Raw genomic sequence first — 22,354 nt, forward strand, 5'->3', positions numbered from 1 at the left:
GTATTAGTATTAGTATTAGTATTAGTATTAGTATTAGTATTAGTATTGAAAGTGAATGCTTTCACATGAGCATGGAAATGAATGCCTCTAATCCCAGTACTTGGGATGCTGGAGCAGGAGGATCACTATTAGCTTGAGGATGGTCAAGGCTATATAATGAGTTCCAGGACAACCTGGGATAGACTGAGACCATATCTCAAAAAAGGGAGAAAATTTATATAGGTAGGTAGGTAGGTAGGTAGGTAGATAGACAAATAGACAGACAGACAGATATTACGTGCTTTAATAAAACAATAACTCAGGTGCTGGACATAGTGGCCTACAACTTTAATCCCAGCACTCAGGAGGCAGAGGCAGGCAGATCTCTGTGAGTTCAAGGTCAGTCTGGTCTACAAAGCAGGTAACAGGACAGCCAGGGCTACACAGAGAGACCCTGTCTCAAAATATCAAATAAACATATAAACGTATGAAAATAGGGGGGAAACTCAAATTAAATGGGAAAAGGTACTCAAACACCAGCATGTCTTCTTCTCGGCAGTTTTGTCCTTGCCAAACATTAGAGATTTTATTTCAGTGCTGAGAAGTAAATCCAGGCCTCATAAATGTGAAGAAAGTGCTAGAAAGCTGAGCTGTACCCCAGCCATGCTTCTATTCTTAAGACAGGGCCTCTCATAGCTTTCATTCTTGCAGGCCGGTGGCTCTCAACCTTCCTAATCCTGCGGCCCTTTAATACAGTTCCTCATGCTGTGGTGACCCCCCAACACAAAATTATTTCGTTGCTACTTCATAACTGTAATTTTGATACTGTTATGAGTCATAATGTAAGTATCTGATATGCAGGATATCTGATCTACAACCCCTGTGGAAGGGTAGTCATGGGGGGTCACGACCCACATGTTGAGAACCACTGTTCTAGTTGCGTAGAAAGAAGCACTCTACACTCAGGCAGGAGCCAGAGCTCTGGATCCGGGTCCGCCAGAGAGGAGACAGAGAGCGCAGAAAGGACCCACTGTGGAAGGCCTTCTTGTTATTTTTGAGAATCGATAGGAGATAATAGTAAATAAATCTTTAAAGAGAGAGAGAGAGAGAGACTCTTGCAACAATCTCCAGCAAGGGGGTCACCCCAGTGCTTCTCTCCCTGACAGGGAGAAGAAGAGAGTAAACTCCACGAAGCCCACGGGAACTCATCCGTGTCTACCTCCGCTGAGGCCACCTTTCATCCGATACGTGAGAACAGCCATTGTCACCACACTCTGGACCGTCATGTTCCAGCACAAGACTGACATTAGATTTACAGCTTTAGAAGGCCGATTGGAAGAAGTTGGCTCTAAAGGGCAGGCTCATAGGGAAACACATCATGGCCTTGGAAGAAAAGGGACTACCAGTGTAAGCCTTAAAGCAGCAAGAGCAGACATCGGCGTTCACCCAGTCTCTTATCCCCAGCCCAATAAATTAATCCGGTATTTACACTGGTAATTGCTAGGTTTAGCTTTGTTTTGTTTTCCCCCAAGAGTTTCTCATTTTTCTGGCTTCAGTTTTTGAAAGCATTCAGAAGGAGGAAGGGAATGGAATTCAATGACTAATTTAAAGCAGAAAAATCAAAGAACCCTAAAGGCATGAGCCACCCTCGTAAGAGACACATGAAACTGCAGAATGAAAAGGGCAGCTGAGGGCTCCTACCATTCGTAGCCTTTCTGAACTCCAGGCACCAGGGCAGATGCCTCTAGACATCACCTCATAGGACGGAAGCAGAGTAAAAGGTGGTCTTCCTCTTCTCAAGTGTGACAACGATGCTCTCATTCAAGAGTACACGCTCCTCCTTAATTACCATCTTGCCATAGAGTCTGGCTCTTATCAGGTGCCCTAGATGGTTGCTGACTTCACTGAGATGCCCCCTTGAGAGCTGAGGCGATTGTGATGCCAAGAGGAAAGTGGTTTGCTCAAACACTCTCTAAGCTTCTCTGTAAGCTTCTGAAGCTTGCCTTTTACAGCTCCTATCCCAGCTCACTTCCTCCTGACTGCCTGGGCAACTGAGCATGCTCCATGACCTCTATGCAGCAGGTCAGCCCAGGCCATGGCTCAGTCCTCATAACCACATGGCTTCACACTCCTGCTTCTACACAGACTTTTCCAAACTGCTTGTGAGAAGCAGCTATGTCTGCTCTCAAAAATGTTTACACCATAGGTACTTAAAAGCAGGGTTACGTTAATCAATCAACTTCATTCACAAATAAATGAAATGCCACTGGGAAGAGAGTCATCTATATGAAAATTACATTGGCTGCTTTGGAAAGATCTTAGGGGGAAAAAAAGGAAAGCTGCCAATTGAAGAGCTGTTGAATTCAGTTAAAAGATTAATTCTCTACTCAAATTGCTTCCAAGGTGCCGAAAAAAAAAATCTCATTTTACCTTCAAGAAACCCAAACAACAACAACAAAAATCACACAAGGTTTATGGATGTGGTTTGGGTGAATAAAGCCATACAGAACCCCAGTCACTGTCTTATACTAAGAGGAATAGAGAAATTCTTCGGTGGGGGGGAGAGTCTGGGAAAGGGGCCAATAAATACACATTTCCATTTTAATTGAAAATGCTACGTTCACAGTCTGAGTATTCCTACTGTGACGACCCACTTCCACCAGCTTTCACAAACCGATCCCCACGGTCTCCCACAAATCAGAGCAGATGCCCACTGCACTGGCTGCTCACCGAAAAGGTACCCAGTGTGTACCTGACACCCGCAGGGAAGTCGCTGGTAACCCATCCCAGAGGAACGGAGCTGAAAACGGACGGGGGGGGGGGGGGGAGAAAGCCCCTGCCAAGCGTCAGGTGGCAGTAGCGGGTACAGCGGGCCCCTCCTACCTTCTCTTCTCCTCCAAGGCCTGGCAAAACGGGGGGAGGAAGGGGAGTGGAATGGATTAGATCCAAGTCAGCCCCTCAGAGCCAGGTATTTTATTGGAAGAGTGTTAAAGGAGGCAAACACAGAAATGAACATCTGGCCTAGCACTGGATGGCTGACTGCTCAGTTTAAGGACCGGGGGCAGGGGGAGTAGTCTTCCCAGCTGCAAGAAGACAATGAGACAAACATGCGCCTTTCTATTTGTCTAACGCTTTGTTTTCTTTAACACACAAATGCAAGGAGAGAGATTAATTAGGTCCTACTCATTAGTAGTCTAAGCTTTGAAGGCAAAACAATCCGGTTCTAATCCCCTCTTCTGCGCTCGCTCGTGGCTTAGCCCTTTAGGCACTTGGGTATCTCGTATGTGGAATGCCGTTGCAGCGGTGTTACATGACATGTCAGGGTTACTTGACAAACTACAGGGCCAAGGGCTTCACCTAGCACCTGGCAGCGGAAGACGCTAGCTATTAGCTATACTTACCGTAGACATTCATTGTGAGAAAATCAAGGGAGAAAGAGAGAAAAGCACAAAGAACAAGACTGAAGTAGCCCATTGCCTCATCTCGTGGTTTACTTAAGAGCTAATGGTCTCAACTGTTTTCCTCCTCTACTACTGGTGTGTGTGTGTGTGTGTGTGTGTGTGTGTGTGTGTGTGTGTGTCCTCTCTCTCTGTGTCTCTCTGTGTCTCTGTCTCTCTGTACCTGTGTGCGTGTCTGTCTGTGTCTGTGTGTGCCTGTTTATTCAACCATCACTTCCTGTCTTTCCTGCCTAATTCATATTGTAAGCACACCCCAGTGGTGCTGACGGTATTTCAGTCTTGACTGTATTTTATCTCCATTTAAATGGCAATTTCTATTTGTTTGTTTGTTTGGCAATTTGCAAAGAACATACGGAAATATGAATTTCTACCTATTTTTCTGGTCAGCTCTTTAATATAAAATAAACTTTCTGTTCAAAGAACATGAACTTTGGGACTCTCCCACACAATATATCCATCCAAACCATTTTGCAGGACCAGACGGATGACCACTGCAACGAGGCGAATGCTCACTGCCCCGCCCTCCTCTTCACCCACCAGGTCCTTTCTTTTTCATTGCCATCAGGGGATAGCAGCCACACCTCAGGAAAGATGGGTGGAAGGAACTCCAGTTGTGTGAAATTTCGCCATCACATGTTCTTAGGGACAGACGACAGAGCTTCACTGAGGGTGGGAGCGGAGGCTGGTTTCCCTTTTTCTCTATCGCCATCTCACAGTGCACTATCAGGCAGGGTGAGGCTGAGGTCCCATTCCTAAGCTCCCCAGACCTTACTGTTAGCCTGCTGACACCCTCTCTGGCAAGCCCAGCACCCTCCCCAGCCTGCACCCTATACTCACAGCCGTTCCAACTCCTTCATGTCATCGAAAGCTCCGCGTTCCACAGCTCCAATCTGGTTCTCCATCAGCTGCCTGGGAGTCAAAAAGACAGAACAGCTACAGGACGCTAAGCAAGAGTCCCTAGGAACTGCTAGAAAAGGGAAGAACCCCAACAAACTTTGCCAGGGCAACGTGGGCTCAGGAGGGGAGGTGCAGAGCTATTCCCAGGCCCTATGGAGATCCAAGTTCCAGCTGCAATGGTTGGTCACAACTTCACAAACCCGACTCAGGCTCCTCAGCAAGCCGTGCCCTGCAGAGCGACACAGTGCCAGTGCTCACAGTTATGCTTGAAGAAGGTGCTGGGCTTCTGGGCACTTGCTGTCCTTTGGCCCAGAGCATGCATCCATGAGACATGACCAGCATGGAGGAGGAAAGCCTCACAACTTAGTGAAACACACATAAGCAAGAATTCTGAACTTGCCAGACAAACACACACACACACACACACACACACACACACACACACACACACATCTGCACCATAGTCCGCCTTGGACCATCTGCTGAAGAAAGGCGTGGGATGCCCAGGCCAACCAACCACCTGGCTCCCCAGGACTCTGCATCCTCCCCCGCCCAACACGCTCTGCTTCAGAGCATCCGACTGGGGGCAGCATTTTTCAGCTGCGTGATCATTCTGGAGATGCTGGCGCCCTTTCCCCCTGGGCTCTCCCTACTCCACTCCTAAACAGAGGGGTTGCACGTCCCTGGGTGGGCTTCAGGCCGGAGGTGGGGAGGGGGTCTGAGGCCGGGAGTACACTCTTCTCTCTGCTGGAGGCCTGTGGGAGGAGTTCTAAGAAGGGAGGAGAACTCCCCGGACAGAAAGAAGGAAAGCTTTGGTCAATGTGGGTCGGTTCTGCAGCACCAAAGACTCCAGAAACTCATTGGCCCGAACCTCAAAGGGGATTATCCACAAGGTCCTCCACTCCTCCGCAGACCGCCAGAGCTGTGAAGCCTACAGTTCTGAAAGAATTGAGGTCCAGAAATACTGCTCTCACAGTGGGAGGTGAGGGGCTCTCAATATCTGATGATGGGTTGCCTGCTAACCACATGGGGCGGGGCCTCCAAAGCCAACTGAGGTGGCGAGGCCAGATGCCTGCGAGCCAAGGCTGCCTCTGATCCCCAAGATCAGCAGAGCACAGAGGGATGGGGGAGTGGAGGTCTAATATGAGCACCTCACCTTTGCCCAGCCTGACAGGCACTGTGGAGGGCCCAGTGCTGGGAACCAGCAGGGCTGAGCCTTCCCTTCCAGGAACCACTCTCAGACACCTGAATAAAGTCACACCTGCCATCTACTGCCTCTCTCAGGGCCTGCAGCCCTGCTGAGGAGGAGTTCGCTGGAGATGGTGGGCTGCGCTGCGTTCTCTGCCCTTCCATCCAGCCTATGCCCCGCCCACAGCGTCCCACCAAAGGAAGGCGAACTAAGCAGAGACCTAGAGACTCTCTATGCCATTTGATCTTCCTTCATCCCAGAGATAGAAATGGCCAAGACTACCCCATCCAAGCCCTTCTCCATCCCCATTCTTTTCAGCTATGTGGGGGGCAGTAGCCCCTCTGGGTCAGGACACAAAACATCACCCCACTCCACCCTCTCAGGAGGTGCCTGACTCCACAATAGAAGGCCTAACTAGCTTATGACTCTCCCATCCAGAAGTCCAGCTAGAAGTCCAGCTGAGAGTGACAGTAAGAGGCAGCGGAGAGGGGAATAGCAGTCTGTACTCACAGCACTCGGAGCTGCTTGAGTCCAGCGAAGTCATTCTTATGGATCCGAGTGATATTGTTGCCGTTGAGCTCCCTGGCAGAGAAAGGAGAAAAGAAAAAGGTAAAACGAGTGGTCTGGACCCTCAGGGCTCAGCTCAGACTCCCCTCCCCCTGGCTCAGCTCAAGCCATTTGCCTCCCCAGTGAGGTGAAGCCCAGCATTCCTTCCCCCCCCCCCCACCCGCCAAGAAGCCCAAAAAGCTGGGACCTCTGTGCAGCCAATGTCCCTGCAGCAGAAACAGTAAGTGTGGCTCACTGCTGGGGCGTGCAGAAACCCAGAACATGGCTCCACTCTGGGGACTCAGCCTAGGTGGAAAGTCAGGTCACAGAGCAAAGACTCCAGAAATGGGCCGTGGGGGCCATTCAGGGGCATCCTAGTCAAACCGCAGGGTCCCAGACACAAAGCGAAGGGTACCAATTACAACAGCTTCACAGTGTCAAACCAGCACAAACAGGTAAAGACCACAGCTGCCCTTGGGGATACTGCAGTGTCGCCATGGGTGGCAGTGGCTCAGGGCAAAAGTAGGGGAGAGCCACGCAGTGAGCCCGGAGAAGTGAGACCCAAGCTGAGGATCAAAAGACAAGAAGACCTGCCCAGAGAGGCACGGAACAAACCCAAGGAAGAGCCCACAGAGTCAGCCTGAGTGTCTGAGGGGAAGGACAGACACACAGCCTGGGAGCTGGGGGGCTGTGGGTCCAGGCAAACCCAGCGCTTGAGGAAGCAAGCAGAGAAAAAGCAAGGAGCCAGTAAAAGTCTCACAGAGAGGCCCCTGGGGCCTTCCTGAGTCAGCTAGGAGGAGGACATGGTCAAGGAGAGAAGGCTGAGCCTGACACTCCATCCGAGGCCAGATCTCTCCTCTCACACTGTCCTAAGTATCAGTCCTGGTTTGCCTTCCAAGGTTAACTCTTCCCTTCCCTCGGCCCACCTCCAGAAACTAGAACAGATCCTGGTCTTCTGTCCTCATTGGCACACTAGGTACAGACCCCACCTCAGAGGCCATATGGTCTATTCCCACCCAGCCTCCTAGTGCTTGCTCGGTCTCTATTGGGAAACTCCTCCTCCCAAAGGGCCTGCTCAGCTTCAGGAAGGCAGGCCACTCTGAGGGGAAAGTTCTCTCAAGAAGTTTATTACCAGAAAGTTCTTGTGCTGTCTAAGCCACCCCAACACACACACACACACACACACACACACACACACACACACCCCATGTTCAACCCTTCTTCTCACTTAACCAAACAATGGCCAAAAGTTCCAGGTATGGCCATAAGCTCAAACCAGATCCAAGCAACTTTGTTCCAGAGTGCATTGAGAGGTGTGGTCTATATGGTCGCTTCCCTCAAGAACCGTGCCTGTTATTTGCTTCCAGGAACCTAGGGCCACACCTAAGTTGCCTTTGTGACCACAACAGATGAGGAAAGAGCAGTTCCCAGATGCTAGGCACTCTCCCAATGACAACAACAACTGAGAGAAGACAGAAGCCATAGCCATGACCTTCTGACCCTTAGGGCCCAGGCTGTCAATCAAAGTTGACAAGCCGGTGAGTCATTTGACGAATTGCTCTCTGCCCTGCGCCTGCGACTCTCTGTCCCCATCCCTTTTATAGTGGGATCCAAGGGGCTTCAGTGATGCTCCAAGCTTCCAGACAGTCAGCAAGTGCCCCAGACAGAGACACCTCCTCATTCTAACTGCTGTGAGAACATCTTCTCCGAGTCATGATGGCCTTTTCCTACTGATCTAAACAGTCCTTCCTAGAATGGACAACCAATCTGGACCTTCTTTGGGAACCTTTTCGAATTGGTTCCTGAGGGCAGCACGCTAGCCTCCCTTTGAACCGTCACGGTGAAACTTTCCACTGCAAAACCCACAGCACCAGGTCGTTTGGGTGGTTTCATTTTTCTCATTATAAAGGGACATATTTGTTGGTTATAGGGACAAAATAACGGGAACACAGTGTAGTGAAGTTGTACCCCATACGCTCCAGTGTTGAACGCTTGGTTCTCAGCGGGTGGCATTGTTTACAGAGTTAGGGAACCTTTCCTAGATGCAACCTTTCCTTCAGGGGTTCACGACCTCGCTCTGCTTTCAGACCTCTCTGTGTGGATGGAGATGTGATCTCTCAGCGGCTGCTCTGACCACCTGCTGTCATGCCTTCCCACCCATTATGGACTGCCCCGGGTTCCTAAGCCTAAACAAGCTTTTCTATAAGCCTCTCCAGATCATGCCATTTTATCGAAGCAACTGAGAAGTAACCAGTAAAACTCAGATGGTCAGCCATAGAAGCACACTTGGTTGAATTTCAGCACATCCAGAAAATCAAATGCATACTGTGAGCTGCAGACCTGCCTGATGGCAGAGAGCTGCCATGACACAGAATGTGGCAGTGGGTTATAAGACAGCCTGTATTTTTCCAAGTTTCTGGAAAAGAAATAAAAGATGGAAACAGTATATCACTAGGGATAATCCCCATGGACCTTGTCGAATATTTTCCCTTGAGTCTGTTTTTGGTTTGTTTGTTTGTTTGGCTGATTGATTGGTTGGGTTGGGTTGGGTTTGGTTTAATACCGTTTTTGTCTAGCTGAGGTAATCTCTCTCACAAGTATTCATGGAAGACTTCCTAGGGCCATTTTATAAGGCAGCTGACTATAGCGTGTTGCTAGCGCACTGTTGACAGAGGAAAGACAAATGTTAGGACTTAAGCCCCATCCTGCCCCATGTGCGTGCATTCTCCGTGGCCAGAGCTAAGCGCCCCTTCTCTAGGGTGACATAACCTTCCCAGGATTGCCAAGCCCTTGCCCCAGCCGGACTCTTGCTAAAATACAGCCTCTATTCCTCCAACAGGTAGTCCCAGCATGTTGCCATGGAAACCCTCTCCCAGCAGACATGCTGCTGGGACACACACACTCTCCCCCCAAGACCATTGTAGTCAGAGCAGCAGATAGTGTATACACAAGGACAGCTCTCGGGCTCAGGGCTCAGAGGAATTCAGGGTACGGGCTAACATGGGCTCCCCAACACTTTGCCACTGAGGCCCATACCTGCTACTCCTCACCAGTGCCCACAATGTTTATGCCATGGGCCTGCTACAAGCACACTCCAGCCAGCTAGCAGGGAATCTGTTCTTTCCAATCTGCTGATGAGAAAATGGGCACAGAATAGTGAAGCAACTTGCCCAGAGGTGCACAGCAATAGACAGTGGGGCAAGGATGGAACCAGGCCAGAGTTATTTCCCTACACCTCGAAGCCTGACGCTTTGGGTCTCTTCCTGACTCGTCACCCTATGGCCTCAGCCAGCGTAGTAAGACCTGAGACAAAGCCAATGACACATGGGTGCTCTGGAGTCCTATGGTAAGACTCGGCGCTCTGTCTCAGCAACAGTATCAGGAGGCCCCAGCCCACCCAGCTAAGCGTGTTTTCAGTGGGGAAGGACTTGAAAGGGCCTGGAACAATCCATGTTCCACCATCACACTTGCTATGTGGCCTCAGGCATGGAGCTTAACTTCTCAGTGCCTCAGTTTCCTTACCTGTAAAATGAGGATGAAGATGGAGTACCCCTCTTCTAGTGGCGTGGTGGGGTTTAAATGACTTCATATTTCTAAACCACCAAGGACAACAAATGGCCGGCCCACCACTCCCGCTCTCTAGCTAAGGATAACCTGCTGTGATTATTTTGACGATGCTATCGTTGTTTTCCTTAGGGATCATGGGTCCTCAGTGGGTGGAATCGCCAGTCCAGGCTGGTATTGACTGGCAGGCCCAAGAAAAGCAGAAGGAACCAGATGCTCATAGCTCCCACTTGGACTTCAGGCTAAACCAGAGCTAACTCCTACTACAGTTCTCTCTTCCAAGAGTAATGAGCTCAGCCCTGTCAACCCCCAAAGGAGGAGACACGCCCTGGTGGCAAATGCTCCCACTTCTGCCAGTTCCTATATGGCGCTGGGCTAAAATAAAATATTTTGGAGAAAATTCTCTGAAGCAAAGCTATGCAGGGGGGGGGGGGGGGGGCCAGGACACCAAACCGAAAGGAGTTCTCAACTCTTCCCTCCCAGGAAGCAAGAATACTTACAGCATCTGGAAGTTTGTCCAAGAGGCTCAGGCCTGGATCAACCCATCTCAAGAGCCCTGTACTTCCTCACCAGTGTCCCAGTTCTTGAGGGACCAGAACACTCCCTTGGTGGCCCAAGCCTGCAGTGGTGATGAAACAAGAGGCTCTCACTAGGAATGACTAGGGCGCCTGAGCTGCTGGCTGCACCTGGCTCTTCCCTTTGACTCTTCCCTTTGATGCGTGGGTGGGCATCGGGTACTGCCATGGGGAATGCCGAGGGAAGGCTAACCTTCCTCAGTGCTGCCCAAAGTCCTGGGGCACACAGAGCCTGACAAGCCACCTGCAAGTGGACCTAGCTGCCTGCAAGGCCCACCTCAGGCCTCACCCTGTGCCAGGTCCCTCCCTGTAGAGATGCCAGTGGGCTCCCCGCATTCACCCTGGCTCTCCTCTGGTCTGCTCAAAGAGCCACTGCCAGGGGAGACTTTAGTCTGTGAATCTGACCCCATATAAATCCTGGAAGTACTCTTTACCCCCATCACTGCTGGAAATAAGACAAAACCTCTTACCATGCATTACAAGCTCCCCATTGCCTGCCCTGCGGGATTCCCGACCCCCAGCCCCACTGGTCTCCAGAGCCCTGTGGCAAAGCCTTTGAGCCTGCCTTCCCCTCTACCTGGGAGGACCTGCCCTCTCTTTGGCCTAATTTATTCCAGCTTTCCCTTCCTGGTGGCAAACCTTTCTCTCCCAGGGCCACAGAGCCATCCTCTACTCCACAGCGCAAATCAGGGATGGTTTTACAGGGATTTGAAGGAGTCTTGAACTGATGTCACAGCCCCTCCCCCCCTGCAAGACCAGAAGCTTCTGAAAACACAGGCCAGGTTGTTTTATTGACTTGGTTTTTTGTTGTTGTTGTTGTTTTTTGTTTGTTTGTTTGTTTTTTAATTTGCCTTCCTCAGCTCTTCCAGGGTCTAACACCCATGACAGGTTTCAGTAGGCTTTTGGAATGTAGGTGTGGACGGATCTGCCTTAACTTCGTCTCTGGGCTTCAGTGGCTTCTCTGTTTCCCTGATCCCTCCCCGCCCCCCGAAACCTATCCCCCAAGCCCCTTGATATATAAGTCCCCCAGATGAACATATCCCCAAAATTCCAGGTGTCCCTTGACAACCTCCTCTCTCCCAGCGCCCTCTATTCTACTGAGCCCTGCGAGGGCAGGGAAACGCTGCTAGTGAAAGCAGCCAGGCACAAAGCGCATTGGCTGCAGCGCGTCAGAGTGCCTTCCACTGAAGGCTGAACCATATTCTGTAGTGTGTATTTATCACTCGTGCATCCGTTAGCCTTTGGCCATTGGGAATAGCGCTGCTATGAACATGGATGTGAGTGTACAAAATAGCTCTTCAGGGCTCTGCTCTCAATTCTTTTGGGTCATGAAGTAAGTATATTAGTCAGCTTTCTACTGCTATGATAGAACATCATGATCAAGGCTCCTTATAGAAGGAAGGGTTTATTTGTATTATAGTTCCACCTCATGAGCAGCAGGCACAGCCGCAGGAACTAGATGCTGAAAACTCACATCTTAAACCACAGCGCAAAGCAGAGAGAGCAAACCAGAAAGAGTTTTGGGGTTGTCAAAGCCCACTTCAGTGACATACTTCCTCCCAGAAAGATACACCTCTTAAAATTCTCCCCCAATCATTGCTACCAACTAGGGACCAAGTGTTGAATTATGTGAACATATAAGGGGCAATTCTTATATTCAACAAGCACATACAATCTCTCCTTCCCTCCCTCCGATCTCGATCTCTCTCTCTCTCTCTCTGTCTCTCTCTCTCTAAGACAGGGTCTCACTATGTAGCTCTGGCTGCCCCGGAACTTGCTATGTAGACCAGGCTGTCCTTGAACTCACAGAGACCCACCTGCTTCTGCCTCCTGAATGCTGGAATTAAAGGCATGTGCCACTATGCCCGGCCAGTAATTCTATTTTTAATTTTTTTTTTTTTTTTGAGAAATTGCCATCCTGTTTTGCACAGCAGCTGCTTCCTCACCAAAGCACATCCTCACCAACAGGTGTTAATTTCTGTCTGGGAATTTTTTTTTTTTTAATGGTAGCAATCCCAGGAGGGGTGAAGGAATCAGACCCGACTCAATTCCAATTCCATGTAATCTTCTATTCTGAGAGCCAGACTTCAGCTGGTCCCTTCATTACTGAGGCCTTGCCCCCGCTAATCCCCTTCTCTCAGGTGGAACCTGCCCCCCACAAGCAAGCACTCTGCAGCAAGGAGTTCCCCAAATGGCCACCAGGCCCGCAGGTCATTCCCTACCGACAGCCACTGACTCCCTGGGCCTGCAACTTCTCTTCCACCAACTCTCCTTACCCCTACCACCCCCACCTCTGGACTAGACGCCCCCTCCTGCGCCAGCTGGCTCCTTGGGTCTACCCCAAATGTGCGCAGGCAGGAATCAGTAGTGGAGCAGGGGAACCAGGTGGCCTCAGGGCCCCCAGTGCAAGGCAATGACAGGTGCTTTGTAGTGCTGAGTGAAAGGAGCCAGGCCCTATTAACATCTGAAGAACAGCAGGCTCCAGTCAAATTTAAAAGCTGCACACAAACACATCTCGCAGCCTCATGACTCAGGGACTCTCAGCCAACCACTGAGCAGCCAGCTGTCCTGTTCCCCTCCCCCCCACACACTGCAGATGGATGGGTCCACCTCTCTGCAAAGCTGGTTTAAGCAATAGCTTCTCCCAGGACTGCTGAGTAAGACAGGAGGGCAGATTAAGCTGCAAAGCATTTTTTCCTGAGTCTGGCCTAAGGGGTGTAAATGGTACCTGGCGACCACAGGTACCCTCGAGATGCATCTCTGACCTATGGCCTGCCCTCCCCCACCCCATCACTCAGTGGTCCTCCCCACCCCCCCCCCCTGCTTTAACACAAGCAAGCAACTCTCTGGGACCGCTTGCCTCAGCTGCCTCCGAGCCGCCCTCTCTTCCCCAAACTCCCACCACCCACCCACTCCCACCGTATCTGCCCCTGCCTGCCTTCACCTCTTCCAGTCTGCAATGATCTTGGCCTCCTGTGCCAGCAGCCCTTGCCTTAGCCCTCATCCTCAGTGAGTTGATGGCCCTAGTCTTTCTTCATCCTCCTCCCCAGCTCCACTCAGTGCTCCTCACCCAGTGTATAGCTCCTCCCACATCTGCTATCCTTTCCTTGCCCCCATTTCCTCCCCTACATCTTCTCAGTGCAGGCTGGAGTTACAGCAGTCCTCAAAGAGAACTCCGTGGCCTCAAGGAGTGCAACTTTTTCGCTAGGAGACCCCAACATTAAGCTGTGCTCCCAGATCTCATTCTGTGCTCCCCAACCCTACAACTGCCTTTGTCAAAGACTACAAAATCAGAAGCTCTGGAGTGGGCCTGGGAGTGTGCATTTTGTGCTACACTGTACTGAGTCACTCTTCCAGACTGGGCCTGCAGCCCTCTCATGCAGAGCCTCAGCCCCTGTGGAAATTCTGTGGCAGCTGTGGTGTGTGAAGGCTAGCCAGCAACAAACCACATGGATGCATCAGCCCACAGGACACTTGGAGGACACATCACACACACACACACACACACACACACACACACACCATGACGTTCTTCACAAATGCACAAGCTCAAACAAATCATGAAAAATACTAAACAAGTCAGGCATGGTGGTGCACGCATTTAATTGCAGCACTCAGGAGGCAGAGAAAAGGGATTTCTGGGGGTTTGAGGCCAGCCTGGTCTACATAGTAAGTTCCAGGCTAGCCAGGGAAATAGTAAAACTTTGTCTCAAAAACCAGACAACCAATCAATAAACTATACACAAAATAACTAGGTAATGATCTTTCCAAAGAGTCAAGATTATGAAAAGCCAAAAAAAAAAAAAAAAAAAAAAAAGACAAAAGGCCTGCCCCAGACTACCGGAGACTGAGGAGAGCTGTAACTAAATACAGTGTGGACCCCTTATTCAAGGGGCAACTGGTGGGTGAAAAGGAGAAAATAAAAAGCCATTACTTAGTTTATAATATAATAGCTATGCCAACTTCTCAACTGGCTAAATGTTCCACGGTTATAAAGTTAGCGTTGGAGGAAGCTGGTTGAAGTGTACATGGGAACTATCTGGATTTCTAGTTCATTCAACTATTTTATGAATTAAACCAACTAAAACCATTTTAGAGAGAAAAAAAATGTTTTTAGTTTAAAAAAGGAAAAGGATAAAACTGTAGCAAAGACAACAAAAATCCTAGTCCCAGAAGTCACATGGTGGACTTTCTCCCCACTTCGGACTGCAGCCCTCCCGCAGCCCTCCCACACCCCTCATTTCCTCCACACTCCAGAATTCCTGAAAACACCATTCATACCTGCCCCTCTTGGCCCCAAACCCCTAGGGCTTATGCTCCAAAGAGCCTGTCAACAGGACACCAGATGAATCCAAGATACTCTGAACGTCAAATAGTAATGATATTTACAAACAAGAATCCAGCAAATAAAATAGTAACATGCAAGTCTGTTATAAATAGACAAACAGATGGAGAAGAAGGGAAGATCCTTTCTTATCAGCAAACATCGAAGAAAAGATGACACTTAGAATCAGCTGTTGGGTTTGAAACCCCAGGACAAAGTTCTGAAGAACAGGTTATACACATGGCTTCACAAATGTCTCCCAGAAATTACTTAACAACACAGAAGAAAACAGATGGGCCTCCACACCTAGGGACCAAAGCTAAAATCGCCAGTGCCAGAACAAACTGACATGGTGTGTCTTCTCCTGGGACACGAGGAAGGAAACAATGTGATTTGTTTAGAATTTTAAAAACTGGGATGTAACCCTAAGAAGTGACTGGATAAAGCCAAGCTGAAGGCCAAACAGTGAGAGCTGGCCTGTAGTCCTTAATGTGTCCAAGCCAAAAAGAACAAAGCCGGAGGAGGCACCCCCAATTAAAGATGGCGAGCCACGACCTCTAAATGCTTGCTGGGGTCTTGGGTCAGACTCTGAACCTGGGAAAAGTGATGATGAGCCACTCCCTGAACAGCCGGTGAAGATGAACATGCAGCACAGACTAGACAACAGATACCGTGTTGTTGAAAGTCCTGATTTCGGTAGATTTGTCGCTCTTAGAACATATACAAACATATAAAAATCTACAGGGCCCCCAAGCCTGTTCCTAAGTGTTTCAAAAAAGAGAAATCATGATGGCAGATGTGGTGGTCCAGGTCTACCATCACAGCCTAGATACTGCAAAAACAGCACAAGATACTGGAATCATAAGTTCAAAGCTGGCCTGGCCTGCAAGGTGAGATCCAGCCTCAAAAAGCCAAAATCTGTGCTTGAGTGACTGTGTGTGAGTGTGAGTGAGATGTTTAAGGAAGAAAATAGAATGAAATGAACAGCTGGCTCACTCTGGTTAAAGAAGACACAGGACTCCCTAACCCTTTTGTTGAAACTTTTCTAACAAAGTGAACAAATTATAGTGCACACAAGGGCGCTTCCTGCGTGATGAAAATAATATAAAACTGGATCTGGGTAATGCCTGCATAACTCTGCTGATTTGTCTAAAAATCACTGGCATTTCAAAAAATTAATATAAGCCTTTACACACACACACACACACACACACACACACACACACACACACACACACCACCCTGGAAGTTCCTCCTTTTTCTCAGCTGCCTGGCCTGATGCTCTCCTCGAATTCACCCAAGAAACCCTTCACTCCCTCAGATGGATCTGCTCCCCATCCCCAAGTCGGTGGCCTTCACCTCTGTGTGCCCCCAAACGTGCTTACCCTTCATTCCCCTCCCTTCCACCTGTCTTCCAGATTCAGACTCTAAGCTGGCTCCAGCCCTGCCCCCATCTCTCTCTCACTGCCATCACCGCCTCGGATCAATCAACCCTCTTCTCCACACTGATGGGACATTGGCTACAGGCCGCGAAGTCGTCTAAACCCTGGGCCTGGATTATTTCATTTCAGCTTTACAGCCCTACAAGCTAAATGTCATCACCGGCCCTAGGAAGTCCAGTCACTGCTGAGCGGCCCAAAGTTTCCCAGGTGGCAGCTGATGGAGCCAAGATTCAAACCGGGCCATTGTCACACCAATGCCCGCCTGTGCTGGAAGCTCTGTGCTCCGTGCCCCTACAGATGTCCCTGCACGCCTATTCTTTCTCTCCCACCCCGCTGCAAGCTCCCAGTGGAACCAGCCCATACCCGGACCTCTCTTGATGCGATGCACACGCGGCAGGTGCCCAACAGCTGTTTGTTGGCCACGGGCTGGGTTCCAGAAAGGAGAGGAGGGGGTGGCAAGCTCCATCAAAAACAGGAGCCAATTCTCCACCCCCAGCACAGCCCAGCTCCCTGGCTACTGCCCAAGGCCCGGCCGTCATCTGCTCTGGGTAATAAGTATTTGTATGGCGATAATTACAGCATTTGGGAAGAAAATCCCATTAAGCAAGAGCCCTGCCGAGCTGCTAATGCCGGCACAGAACTGGAGGCGGCAACTCCGCCAAACGCCCGCCCGTCTGCTCCCGATAACGGATAACGCATAACGCGGGGGCTGCCGGTCCCCACCGCCCCACACGGGGCCCCAAGAGAGCATGGACGCACTCCCCGCCCCCACCCCTGCTTAGAGCCTCAGACTGCATGGGCCAGCTCCTGGCGTTGTGAAGGGGTACGGAGGAAGGACAGCCTCCTCATAGTCCGGTGTGATGCAGGGCTCCTAGCCACTGCTTGGTGAGAGAGCGCGATAGGAACTGCCAGGATCCGGCACTGAGTGGTCTCAGAATTCTTTTATGTCCCTGCAGCGCTCAGTTACCTTAATAGCAATGATTATCTCCCCATTTGTTGGGCACTTGCTACCTGCCAGGCCCTGTGAAGCATACAGCATCTTTCTGCCTGTTACTGAGTTCAATACTCAGGCCCAGCCTTTGAAGCAAGTCCTGTCATCACAACCCCACCACCACCACTTCACGGGTAAAAAGCAGGGATTTGAGGGAGTGCTCTCCCTCCTAAGCACTCATCTCGGTTTGCAATTATGTGTTTGTTCTCCTGTCAGGCGGTTCTTCTCCCTCCTGGGCAGGACAGGAATTTGGGGAGAGGCAGTTTCTCCACTCAAGGCAGAGAGAGCTCAGTAGACGGCAGCTATCTGTTGAATGAGGGAATGCAACCCGGCAGGATGCCCCAGCTGCCAAGAGGCAGAGCAAGCCTAACAGAACGCCAGACAGGCGACACCAGAGCAGTGGCATCACCCGCTGCCCGGTGGAGACCCTTCTTTCTCCCTGTATCCAAATTGCAGGGGGGCAGAGGAAAAGAAGCACAGGTACAACGACCACATGCTCTGGGCAACAGGAGCCCAGGAGAGCAGCCTGCAGCATGGCCAAGCCTCAGCAAATACCCCCCAAGCCCCCTGAACACCCCAGCCTTTAGCATGGGCTTCTCACAGTATTAGCAACCCAACGTCAGAATTATGAAACATTTTCATAAACGCAGCATGAATAAGTCTCCTGTTGGGGTCTGATAGATAGGTGGTATTACTCCCACAGGTCAAGGGGAAGTTAGAGCACCAGCCACATGCCGCTGGACCCCAGCATATTTCCTGCCAAGCTGTCATTACCCCCTTTATATGTGGGAAACAGGGTCTCGGGCAGGGGAAGGACGGCCACTGGGTCTCTGTATGAGCTGTTCACTCAGTGCCCAGCAGCGAGCTCAGCATAGCGGCTACCGTACCAGTGCCTGTGAGAGCAGGAGATTCACCCTGACCGGGGCCAACTCCCCTGCTCAGCGCACTTCTCTGCTCACCCAGCCAAGCCTTGATGACAGAAACAGTTTCAGCCCTGGCCTCAATTCCATCATTATACGGATTCCAAACGGGCTCCCCAAACCATGAATGTGACCATCCAGCCCTACTGAGTGTAGCTTCAAGGGTCCAAACGAGCCATGGACCTTGGCAGCATGCATACATGCATCTACATGCATCTAGGGAGGCGTAGACCAACCAGCAAAAGGGCTCAGGAACATAGACAATTGCAAAAAAGCAAGTCTCACAGCCTGACAAGAGACAGGATATGATAGACCTGGGTGCAGATGGCTATCGGCATCCTAACCTTCCGGGGGCCTGCCCTACCTGTCTCCATCCTTCGCTGACCGAATGAAAGGTCTGGGAGATGTCTTTCTATCTCTGCACCCAGAGGGGACTCAGTGACAAACCTAAAATACAAGCGCCAGGGTGCTAGGGCAGAGAAGTGTCCACACAAACTAAATCTGCTTGTCACACTCCCGGACACTTTAGTGCAAACCATTGTTGAAATTAAGAAAAAAAAAAAAAAAGTCACTTGAAAATGAAGAACCTTGAGGGGAAAGGGGAAAATCCTATAAAGACATGACTTTTCCAGGGCCTTGCCAGCAGTCTCCTCCTCTTCGCTGTAGCTGTTCCATTACAGTGAATTATTTAGCATCTCTTCCCGATCCATCCACCCAGCCCTTGGCCTCTGTGCCTAGACCGATTTCCTTAGCAGTGCCAGCCTTATACAAGCTCTTCCGGGAAGTGTCCGCAGAAAACCATGGCAATTTCTTCCCACTTGGGAGAACAAGTCTGAATCCAGCGCAGAGTATACGGGCTGCCGTGGTCCCTGGGCTACCACCGAAGATGCCCAGAGGACAGAAGACAAGCACACAGCCTGCAGCAATTTCCCAACCTGGGGAGCGGCTGGCCAGTCTCTAACCAGCACACCTTTCCAGCTCCCCCATGATGCTCACCCCAGACTCCCAGCCAGACATCCCCAAGGGAATGTGAAGCTGGAAGAAGGCCTTCCTGGCCCTTCCCTATCTCTGGGAACCCCAGGCTCCTCTCACCTCTGGACACAGTATGATTCAGCCCCGGAGAAAATCTGACCTGCTGGCCACCGGGCCAAGCCACTCTGTCGCAGTCTTTGTGTTCAGGCAGTCCCTCCCGCTTGTGTTGCCTGCACTTTGCTTGGCAAAACCCACCAACTCTAACAACACACTCCACCTTTTGAGAAGCCCCCTCACCCCCAAAAAGGGCTTCTTGGTCTAATGCTCTCACAGCTCCATCGCATGGCTATCCTGGTCCCTACACACATCTTTTAGGTAAAGATCCCCTGTCCCTTCACACCACCTGCCCTTTGAAGGCAGAGGCAGGCTCAGTCTGTTGAGGTCTCAGCACCCAGGGTGCACACTGGGTTAGATGCATGTGACCTGTCTCCCTGTGCTGCCACAATAGCCCCTTACTCAGTGAGTATCAGAGCCCCTGCTTCTTCCAAACGTTACCCTCCAGCCTCACAAGAACCCACGTAGCCCAAACTCCATTTCCTGACAGAAAGCAGCTAAAGCTCACAGAAGTCTGGTAACTTGTCCAAAGTCACACAGCCAATAACTCAGAGCTTTTAACCTACCCACAGCTCTGCTCTGTCCCATCTCACTATGGAAGACTAAAGAAACCATGAAAGTCAAAGCAGAGCCTATCCTAAACATTCAAGGTAGCGGGAAACAAGAGCGCAGAAGAATCGAGCTGCCAAGGCAAAGGAGAGGGGCTCGTGTGTCTCACATGTGGGCTGCTGCCAGGGTAACAGCTGCTGAAGAGACATGCCGACAGGTAAATCAGAGGGCAGGAATTTTGTCCAGTTCCCACTAGATTGCACGTAGGTTGGAAATTCTCTGAAACTATCTCAGGAATGTCTCAAATCAAGCCAAGGAGAGTCTGGGACAAGCATGCACTCACTAATTGCTGGTACAGAGGATCAGAGTTTGGTGTTGGTAACAGCTCTTCCCAGGATTTGCCTCTGACCAGCTGGGACTCAAGAAAATATGCTCAAAAGTTATCAAAATATGTATACCTTTTCTTAAGGAGTGGGGAAAGAAAGGAGAAAGCAGCTTCAAAGACGCCAGCAACCTTCCCTACAGTACAAAAAATAAAATAAAAATCTCCCTCCTGGCGTGGTCACCTCTGAGAGTGTACAAAGGCCCTGTGTGTGGCTGAAAATCCACTTGCATGACCCACAGACCCGTGGCCTCACGCCACTGGGGTATCCTTACATGCTGGGATTTCACAGAGACCACAGTCAGCAGGGAAAGAGAAAACACATCATACAGGTCTGCAGACACTCGCTCTACCGTGCTAAGCAGGTCTAGAGAGGGTGGAGTTTCCTCAAAATCCAAAGAGAACAAGGGGAGAGCAATGATGGTTTTTAATGACTTGTCACTGTCAATATTTTCAACCTTGCGTCCCCACTCCAAGCTCCTCACCTCTAGTATCATTTCTGGGCTCCTAGTCCAAGACACATTTAACCCCTACAGGGTGCGGCTCTCACATGCCCCAAAACCCAAACCAAAGGCCCTCGGGTCCCATTGTCTGTCTGTCTGGGCTGGGCTGGGGAACAGAAGGAGAGGATAGGCTACTTACACCTTTAGGAGAAGAATTACCAAAGCTCTGGGGCCAAACAATGGGTAGAATAGGAGCCCAGAAACTTCTGCTCCATGGCACCGAGCAGCGAGTCCTCGGAGCCCAAATCCACCTGTCCACTCAGATCCCAGCCAAGCCCCAAAAGGAGACCCTGTGCCTGGCGTCAGCGGGAAGCTTTTCTCCTGGGTGCCAGGAAGGCTCTCTGGCACCGATTCCCACCCTAGAGGAATAAAGTGCCGCCGTGCAGCGGGAAGGACCTGTCACGGGGCAGAGCGCGAGAGGCAGGTGAGAGGATGGCCCTTAGAATCGGGCACCTGAGGCGGCCGCGCTCCTGGCTTTCTGGCTCCCTACCAGACCTACCAAGGCACTGACCGACTCCTCTACTGGCGACGGAGCCCAACAGTCTTGCGCCCCCCACCCTATCCCCGGCCCTCGGATGCGTCAGGGTAGGAGAGCAACCTGGGGGAGGGGGGCGTCCCAGCGGACGGGCGGAGCCGTACTCACAGGCGCTCGGTGTTCCGCGGGATGTTCTTGGGGATGGCCTGCAAGCCCGTGCCGTGGCAGTCCACGGTGGTGCCGGTGCAGGTGCAGAGGGCGGGGCACGCCGTGGCCCCCAGACGCCACGCGGCTGCCCACAGCAGCAGCCACAGCTCCGGCCGGCTCAACCCCGAGGAGGACCCGCGTTGGGGCGTCAGCGCCATGGTGCCCTCGCCGCGTCCCGCTCGCGTGCCAGACGGCCGCAGCCGCTGACCATCCCCGTCCGGGGCTACCCCCAGGTGCTGTGCCCACCGAGCCACCGACGAGCCGGGGGGGAATCGCGCGCTGCGCTCTCGCGGTCGGAGTGGCACCTAGATGCTCCCAGCGACGGCGTCCGCGCGCGGACCCAGGGAAGGCGCCCGGAGCCGAAGGCGCTCGGCTCTTCTCCGGGTGCTCGCTGCCGGCGTCTCCCTCTCCCTCCCTCCAGCTCCCAACTGACTGCTGCGAGGAGGAAAATGGGCAGGCCCCGCGCGCGCGCACCTCGCGTGCGCGCGCACACACACATACACACTCACACCCGCACGCTCGCTCGCTCACACCCGGCAGTCATCCATCAATCGAAAAGCACACACCCAGGGCCAGACTCCTTCCCGCCCTCCCCCCAGCACGGACCACCGCCCGCCTTCTCCCCGCCACTCCTCTGCAACAGCAGAGGCCCAGCCGCTGGCATACAGTTTCAAAGGTGCAACCTCCAGGCGCCAGGGGCTGCGGGCCGGGGGAGGAGGAGGGGATTACAGGCTGGACCTGCTCTGTGGGCCCTACACACACACACACACACACACACACACACACAACCGACTGCAATCATGTGCACATTTCAACCAGTCACTTCAGCACCCACAGCTGCTGACCAAGAGGAGCAAAGGGATTTTCCTCTCACACCTTCCCTGGGACTTCCCCAAAGGCTGAAGAGGTCACCAGCGCCTACCAACTTCCTTTTGTCAATTATTGGTAAGGTTTCAGGTCCCAGGTGGCCTCTCCACACTGCCTACCCTTGCTCAGCCTGGGTCCTTGAGAGAGTAAGAAAGCCCAGGCCAGGCACTCTTCCCCCTCAACACACACTTTCCCAAATGGCAGCACCCCACTTCTTCTGGAAACAGAAGCCAGCCAGCTGGGACGGCAGGAGCCCTGACTTTGTATTCAGGAAGGGAGGTGTCTTGTAAACAAGCCTCTTTGCTGGTGTGCCAATGGGGAGCAGCCTGCTGGGGGTCTTGGAAATCCAGCAAACATTCTCCAAGCACCCCGGCCTTCTCCACATCTGACAGGTGGAAAC

At 51.5% G+C, this 22,354-nt stretch overlaps 1 protein-coding gene across 2 annotated transcripts in view; it reads right to left on the reverse strand.

Annotated features, from left to right (window-relative positions):
* The window catches only part of Slit1 (slit guidance ligand 1), a 139,582-nt gene extending 118,202 nt beyond the window's left edge, over positions 1–21,380 (reverse strand). The window contains exons 1-3 of one of the 2 annotated variants that reach the window (XM_055591540.1): positions 21,049–21,380; positions 6,034–6,105; positions 4,275–4,346 (exon numbers count right to left, since the gene is read on the reverse strand). In XM_055591540.1, the coding sequence (XP_055447515.1) occupies positions 4,275–4,346; positions 6,034–6,105; positions 21,049–21,245 (341 nt within the window). In that variant the 5' untranslated portion in view covers positions 21,246–21,380. The remainder of the gene's footprint in view (positions 1–4,274; positions 4,347–6,033; positions 6,106–21,048) is intronic. The other variant, XM_055591539.1, reaches the window with a different exon arrangement.
* Positions 21,381–22,354: the final 974 nt, after the last annotated feature.

This window comes from Psammomys obesus, unplaced genomic scaffold, assembly GCF_907164565.1.
Source record: "Psammomys obesus unplaced genomic scaffold, mPsaObe1.curated_primary_1811, whole genome shotgun sequence".
NCBI lineage: Eukaryota > Metazoa > Chordata > Mammalia > Rodentia > Muridae > Psammomys > Psammomys obesus.